Genomic DNA, 8,269 nt, shown 5'->3' on the forward strand with positions numbered 1-8,269 from the left:
AGGACAGATAAATACGATGACTGTTTTAATAATGCTCTTGCCATGACACACATCATGATACAATGAGCCACACTTAGAATTGGAGGGCCAGAAAGGGTGTAATTGGGAAGGTCACAACTGTAAAATTGCAGAGTACTCAAGTAGGCTACAGAACTCACAGCCACAAGATATCAATGTAGCCAAGAGCTTAGCACGATTCAAAGAGGGACTGGATGGATATATGGGTAAACAAAATATTCAATTACCGTGATCAGGATTAATTGAAAAACTATTGGAAGGGCTCTAAACCTTCCTGTTTTATACAACAAATTATGTCTAATGAGTGGTTGTCAGGGGGAAACTTTCCCTGAGTGCGGGTTATTTCATAGCTGCCTCATGCAGGGCTTCTTCCATCTTCTTCTGAAGGATATAAATTGGCCACTGGATACAGGGCTAAATGGATCACAGGTTTCATCCAAACTGGCAATGCCTATCTTCCTATTGGTGCCATAAATCCAACTCTATGTTTTTGCTCTCTAGACTTGCATTGAGAGCAGAAAGATGTCTTGTTAAATATAATGTTCTTTTTCCTTTTAGAAAGGAAAGTTCAATACTCCTCGGACCTCCCCAGTCCATGATGTCACCTCTCAATGATACCAAATTTAGCTCTGCAGTGTTCCTTCTCACCGGGCTACCAGGTCAGGAAGACGTTCATCTCTGGATCTCTGTTCCCTTCTGTTTAATGTATGTTATTTCAATAGTAGGAAATTCACTCATTCTGTTCATTGTAAAAACAGATTCAAGCCTTCACGAGCCCATGTACATTTTCCTTTCCATGTTGGCCATCACAGACCTTGCCTTATCAATAGTCACAATACCGACGATACTGGGCATATACTTATTTAACTCTAGGGAGATCAGCCTCGATGCCTGTTTTGCCCAGCTGTTCTTCATCCACTCACTTCAGTGCATTGAATCCTCCCTGCTCTTGTTGATGGCATTTGACCGCTTCATTGCGATCCGTGAACCGCTGAGATATGCTTCCATCTTAACCCTTCCAAGAACAGCCAAGATGGGACTGGCATTTGTGCTAAGAGGGGTGGCCGTAATACTACCACTTCCCTTTCTCCTGAGACGTTTCCAATACTGTCGAGCCAATGTCCTCTCCCACTCCTACTGCCTGCACCAGGAGGTCATGAAGATGGCTTGTTCTGATATCAGAATCAACAACATCTATGGTTTGTTTACTACGCTCTTAACAATGGGGTTGGATTCGCTGCTCATCTTCCTCTCGTATGTGATGATCATCAAAACAGTATTAAGTGTTGTTTCCCACACAGAGTGCCTCAGGGCCCTGAACACCTGCGTCTCCCACCTCTGTGCCGTCCTGCTCTTCTACACGCCAGAGATCGGCCTGTCTATGATACACAGATTCGGGAAGGGCTCTTCTCCCATACTTCAGATTCTCCTGGGATACATCTCCCTGCTGGTCCCGCCCTTGATGAACCCAATTGTGTACAGCGTGAAAAGCAAACACCTTCGTAGGAGGATAATCAGGGCCCTCGTTAAGTGAACGGTCAATTCACCTCCCTGGTCCAGTGCTGGTGACATGGGAGATGAAAAAATGGGATACCTATTCCAACCTGGAACCTTATATCCAAGATGACATGAGCTACTTATCTCCACATTGTAGAGGGAGGTTCACGTGGCGTATAAGGCCTGGAACAATGGTAGAGGAATTGTGCCCAACTCCTGGCGAGGGAGGACAGTGTACTGGGGGAAGGAGATTAGAAAGCTCTGTTTTCGTTGAGAGCCCGTGGACCGATGGGATGTTGGCCCATAAAGAGCCGTATCAGTGGCTACTCCAAGCTCACAGTATCTATTGATACAGTCAATAAAGAGAAGGGATGTGGATGCTGTTTCCCTTTACACCTGGCCTGTCACTGTCCCAGCTCATATTAAACATCCAGGGGCCATGAAAAAAGCTGCAGGGCTGTTTTCCAGTCACAGTTCTGGACCTTAATGAGCACTCTGGGTGCTGTGGGAACCATGAGGGCTGCACCAGATGTGGACAGGGGCTATTTAAGGGGCATGGACACCCACCCTCCCCCTATGCCCTCAGTCAGGTGTTCATGACTGAGTCATGTCAGAGACATGATTAATGAAGGACCCCCAGGAGAAGCCATGCAGGCATATCTGTCCCACCCCCCACCACCCTTGATATCTCTGCATACCACACACCTACTCAGCCCTCTCCCCACCAAGGCAGAGCAGAGCTGCGTGTGCGAGTGAGGGTCGGACACACAGGAGTCCTGGCAAGAGACTCAGGACCAGATTTCCTCCTACTCCCCTCTGTTTTGCTGCTCCATCTGCTTGGAAATTGGTGGAAATGGTCCTTGGCTCCCGCACAGAGGCACAGCTAGCGCCTATCCCAGCCCAGCCCATTTGCATTAAAAATGCAAATGAGGGACACAGGCAGGAGTCCCCTCCCCAGTTTTGTGAGATCCTTTTGTAGCTCTTCACAGTCTGCCTGGGACTTAACTATCTTGAGTAGTTTTGTATCAACTGCAAATTTTGCCACCTCTTTTTCAGATCGTTTATGAATATGTTAAATAGGACTGGGCCCAGTACAGATCCGTGGGGAACACCACTATTTACCTCTCTCCATTCTGAAAACTGACCATTTATTTCTATCCTTTGTTTCCTATCTTTTAACGAGTTGCCAATCCATGAGAGAACCTTCCCTCTTATCCCATGACTGCTTACTTTGCTTAAGGGCATTTGGTGAGGGACCTTGTCAAAGGCTTTCTGAAAATCTAAATATACTATATCCACTGGATCTCCTTTGTCTGCATACTTTTTGACCCCCCTCAAAGAATTCTAGTAGATTGGTGAAGTGTGATTTCCCTTTACAAAAACCATGTTGACTATTTCCCAACAAATTATGTTCATCTATGTGTCTGACAATTTTTTTCTTTACGATAGTTTCAACCAATTTGCCAAGTACTGAAGTGAGGCTTACTGGCCTGTAGTTGCCAGGTTCACCTCTGGAGCCCTTTTTTAAAAATTGGTGTTACATTAGCTGATTTAAATGATAGGTTACAGACAACAGTAGTACTGCAATTTCACATTTCAGTTCCTTCAGAACTCTTGGGTGAATACCATCAGGTCCTGGAGACTTATTACTGTTTAGTTTATCAATTTGTTCCAAAACCTCCTCTAATGGCACCTCAATTTGGGACAGTTCCTCAGATTTGTAACCCAAAAAGAATGGCTCAGGTTTGGGAATCTCCCTCACATCCCCAAAGTGAAGACCAATGCAAAGAATTCATTTAGTTTCTCTGCAATGGCCTTATCGTCTTTGAGTGCTCCTTTAGCACCTTGATCATCCAGTGGCCCCACTGGTTGTTTAGCAGACTTTCTGCTTCTGATGTATTTAATTTTTTTTCTTGCTATTACTTTTGGAGTTTTTGGCTAGCTGTTCTTCAAATTCTTTTTTGGTCTTTTTAATTGTATTTTTACACTTCATTTGCCAGAGTTTATGCTCTTTTCTATTTTCCTCATTAGGATTTATCCTCCACTCTTTAAAGGATGCCTTTTTGACTCTCACTGCTTCTTTTACTTTGTTGTTTAACCACTGTGGCTCTTTTTTGGTTCTCTTAATCTGTTTTTTAAATTGGGGTATACATTTAAGTTGAGCCTCTATTATACTGTCTTTAAAAGGTTTCTTGCAGCTTGCAGGGATTTCACTTTTGGTGCTGTACCTTTTAATTTCTGTTCCACTAACCTCCTCATGTTTGTGTAGTTCCCCTTTCTGAAATGAAATGTTATAGTGTTGGGCAGCTGTGGAGTTTTCCCTGCTGCAGGGATGTTAAATTTAATGATATTATGGTCACTATTACCAAGCGGTCCAGCTATATTCACCTCTTGGACCTGATCCTGAGCTCCACTTAGGACTAAATCAAGAATTGCCTCTCCTCCTGCGGGTTCCAGGACTAGCTGCTCCAAGAAACAGTCATTTAAGGTGTCAAGAAACTTTATCTCACCATCCCTTCTTGAGGTGATATGTAGCCAATCAATATGGGGATAGTTGAAATCCCCCATTATTATTATTGAGTTTTTTTATTTTAATAGCCACTCTAATCTCCCTGAGCATTTCAGAGTCACTAACACCATCCTGGTCAGGTGCTCTGTAATATAGCCCTACTGCTATATTCTTATTTTTAAAGCATGGAATTACTATCCATAGAGATTCTATGGCACAATTTAGTTCATTTAAAATTTTTACTTCATTTGATTCTATGCTTTCTTTCACATATAATGCCACTCCCCCACCAGCACAACCTGTTCTGTGCTTCCGACATATTTTGTACCCTGGTATTACTGTGTCCCATTGATTATCCTAATTCCACCAAGTTTCTGTGATGCCTATTATATCAATATCCTCATTTAATACTAGGCACTCTAGTTCACCCATCTTATTGTTTAGACTTCTAGCACTGGTATACAATACTACTGGTTAGCTTCTGGCTAACAGAGGTTATGGAAACCATCCCTGCCCATCCAGGCTAATAGCCATTGATGGACCTATCCTCCATGAATTTATCCAGTTCTTTTTTGAACCCTGTTATAATCTTGACCTTCACAACATAAAATCATAGAATATCAGGGTTGGAAGAGACCTCAGGAGGTCATCTAGTCCAATCCCCTGCTCAAAGCAGGAGCAACACCAGCTAAATCATCCCAGCCAAGGCTTTGTCAAACCTTAAAAACCTCTAAGGATGGAGATTCCACCACCTCCCTGGGTAACACATTCCAGTGCTTCACCACTCTCCTAGTGAAATAGTGTTTCCTAATATCCAACCTATGCCTCCCCCACTGCAACTTGAGACCATTGCTTCTCATTCTGTCATCTGCCACCACTGAGAACAGCCGAGCTCCATCCTCATTGGACCTCCCCCCCCTTTCATTTAGTTGAAGGCTGCTATCAAATCCTCCCTCACTCTTCTCTTCTGAAGATTAAATTAACCCAGTTCAGCAGCCTCTCCTCATAAGTCATGTGCCCCAGCCCCCTAATCATTTTTGTTGCCCTCCGCCAGACTCTCTCCAATTTGTCCACATCCCTTCTGTAGTGGGGGGGGGGGACCAAAACTGGACACAATACTCCAGGTATGGCCTCAGCATTCCCGAATAGAGGGGAATAATCACTTCCCTCAATCTGCTGGCAATGCTTCTACTAATACAGCCCAATATGCCATTGGCCTTCTTGGCAACAAGGGCACACTGCTGACTCATATCCATCTTCTCGTCCACTGTAATCCCCAGGTCCTTTTCTGCAGAACTGCTGCTTAGCCAGTCTGTTCTCTGGTAAGCAGTTCCATAGGTTAACTGAGCATTGTGTGAAAAAAATACTTCTTTTTGTTTCTTTTAAACCTGCTGCCTGTTAATTTCATTTGGTGACCACTATAAATAACACCTCCTTTTTTACTTTCTCCACACCAGTTGTGATTTTAAATACCTCTACCATATCCCTCCTTAGTCGTCTCTTTTCCAAGCTGAAACGTCCGTCTTGTTAATGTCTCCTCATTCAGAAGACATTCCATAACTCTAATCATTTTGTTGCCCTTTTCTGAACCTTTTCGATTCCAATATATATATTTTTGAGATGGGGTGACCAAATCTGTATGCAATATTTAACATGTGGGTGTGCCATGGATTCATATAGCGATAATACGATATTTTATGTCTTATTATCTACCCCTTTCTCAATGATTCCCAACATGCTGTTCGCTTTTTTCTTTGCCACTGTACATTGAGTGGATGTTTTCAGAGAACAACCTATAATGACACCAAGATCTATTTCTTGAGTGGTAACAGCTAATTTAAACCCCATCATTTTATATCTATAGTTAGGATTATGTTTTCCAGTTTGCATTACTTTGCATTTATCAACCCTGTTTTTTATCTTCCATTTTGTTGCCCAGTCACCCAGTTATCAGAGATCTTTTAGAAGCTTTTTGCAGTCTGCCTGGGAGTTAATTATTTTGAGCAATTTTTTGTCATGTGGAAGTTTTGCTACCTCATAGTTTACCCCTTTCTCTAGATCATTTATGGATATGTTGAATAGGACTGGTCCCAGTAGAGACCCTTTAGGGATACCACTATTCACCTCTCTCCATTCTGAAAGTGGACCATTTATTCCTAACCTTTGTTTCCTATCTTTAACCAGTTACCAATCCATGAGAGGTACTTCCCTCTTATCCCATGACAGATTGCTTTGCTTAAGAGACCTTGGTGAGGGACCTTGTCAAAGGCTTTGAAAATCAAACTACTTTATATGCATTGTCCTTGTCCAGATGCTTTTTTGAGCCCCTCAAAGAATTCTAATAGATTGGGGAGGCATGATTTTAGACGCCGTGACATTCCAAATCTCCACTCAGAAATCCACTCCCTATCCCTCACTGTCACCCCTGAGCTCCTGCATTTCTGCCACAAATAAGGTGCTGTAATCACAGGGATCCCAGAAGCCACCTTTCACAGGAGGCTGTGGTAAGAGACAAATGTCAGGGGCATTTCTCTGTAGCACCCTGACTCAGCCCTGATCTTATGGTCTCAGACTATCTGAGCACCTTGAATGTATTTATCCTCCTGCCATCACTGAGAGGCAGGGCCGGGATATTATCCACCAGAGACTGCCAATGGTTTGCCCATGGAGGGAATTAAACTCAATTGTTCTGAGTCACAGAGCAGTGCATGGATCACAGGACCAGCCTTCCAGCCATCTGATTGGTGACAGGCCCAGCTGGATTCTTTGCTGAACCTGGAGAATTCCCATTCCCTGCCATACTGTAGAGAGCATGGATGGCAAGGAGTCAGTTACAGAGGTTTGATTTGCTGGCCTGTTCTCCCCCTGCCTCAGTGGAATTTAGAGCAGCCTGGGGATTTTAACAGCTGATTTTAACAGCTTCCAAGAGCACAGCACACTCTGGCCATGTCCCTGCAGATCAATGCCACCCCAGAGTGCCCCCTGGGGTCTTCAGGTAGCCCTGCAGGCACCCTTCCCTTCCCTCTAAGATCCTTGCAATGCCTTACTCTCCACCTGGAATATTTAAAACAACAGCTCCCTTTGTGGGGTCACATTTATTCAGCCTTCTCCAAGACACAAGGTCTCCTACCCTTCAACTTCTCCCTCCCCCTTTACTTAGGAACACCCTATCACCCTTGTTGCTGGTGTCTGCGTTGCTTCAGACTTGCTGCAAAGCCTTTTCCCTTTAGCCACCCCACCAATCTCTTACCACTAGGCCCTGCCCCCTGCTGCTCCACTTTTTTTGAAGCTCCATCTCCTGGCCATGCCAGAGTTGGGCCGTGGTAAGAGCTACTGTGATGTTCTCTGATAAAGATATGACCATATAGATCACTTTTGCAACCACTGTTATTTATTTGCAACAAATCTTGTATAAAATGTGGCGTGTAAGATGTCTATGAAAAGATTATGATTTGCTGGTTATGGTTGTGTTGGGGTCACTAGGCCTGCCTGAGCCAGAGTTCTTCCATGTTTAAACTCTGTTCTTCCATGTTTAACTCTAATCGGCCTCAAAAGCCAAGGACAGCAATTGGAATGTGTAAACAGCCAGTTAGCAATTACGACCTTGCTCATACCAGGTACCAAACGATAATGATGAGGTTTGCATGTTTCTAGCTGGCTGAAGAGGTAATAAATTAAGGGTAAACAGAACCAAATAACAGTTTAAAGAGAAGTTACTGACAAGCTAGATTTATAGCCCTAGAATGATTTAACGGCTTAAAAGTATAAACATGCCTTCGGTAGAGAGGGGAGGGGGAGGAAAGGGAGGGGTAGGGGGTAGAGGGTGGTAGAGAGGGGGAAAGAGGGGGGGCTTAGTTGTAAAATGTATAAAGAAGAGAGAAACTGTTTTTGCTGGTGTGCTTGATTTGAGACTTGCCTGTCTCCTTGCACCACTTTGAGATCTCAAATAAACTTTGATTGTTTCTCCACCCCGGTATGTTTATTGGCGCAAAGCACACCGGGCAATGAACCCCACTGTTGCTGTCCTTGGGCCTCTGTGCCGGCAACAGTTGTGTTATCTGTATGCTGCTGTCATGGATTGGTATATAGTAATATGGAGATATACCTATCTCATAGAGCTGAAAGGTCATTGAGTCCAGCCCCCTGCCTTTACTAGTAGGATCAAGTACTGATTTTGCCTCAGATCCCTAAGTGGCTCCCTCAAGAATTGAGCTTACAACCATGGGTTTAGCAGGCAAATGCTCA

The 8,269-nt window shown here is 43.9% G+C and overlaps 1 protein-coding gene across 1 annotated transcript; it reads left to right on the top strand.

Annotated features, from left to right (window-relative positions):
* Positions 1 to 613: 613 nt before the first annotated feature.
* On the top strand, positions 614 to 1,552 carry LOC128830215 (olfactory receptor 51G2-like). The gene has a single exon (XM_054016001.1). The coding sequence runs from the start codon at positions 614 to 616 to the stop codon at positions 1,550 to 1,552; it is 939 nt and encodes a 312-aa protein (XP_053871976.1).
* Positions 1,553 to 8,269: the final 6,717 nt, after the last annotated feature.

This window comes from Malaclemys terrapin, chromosome 1 (genome assembly GCF_027887155.1).
Source record: "Malaclemys terrapin pileata isolate rMalTer1 chromosome 1, rMalTer1.hap1, whole genome shotgun sequence".
In the NCBI taxonomy this organism is placed as follows: Eukaryota; Metazoa; Chordata; order Testudines; family Emydidae; genus Malaclemys; species Malaclemys terrapin.

Excerpts from the sequence above, each read along its gene's own strand:
- LOC128830215 (XM_054016001.1), top strand. The coding sequence starts at position 614 with ATGATGTCACCTCTCAATGATACCAAATTTAGCTCTGCAGTGTTCCTT.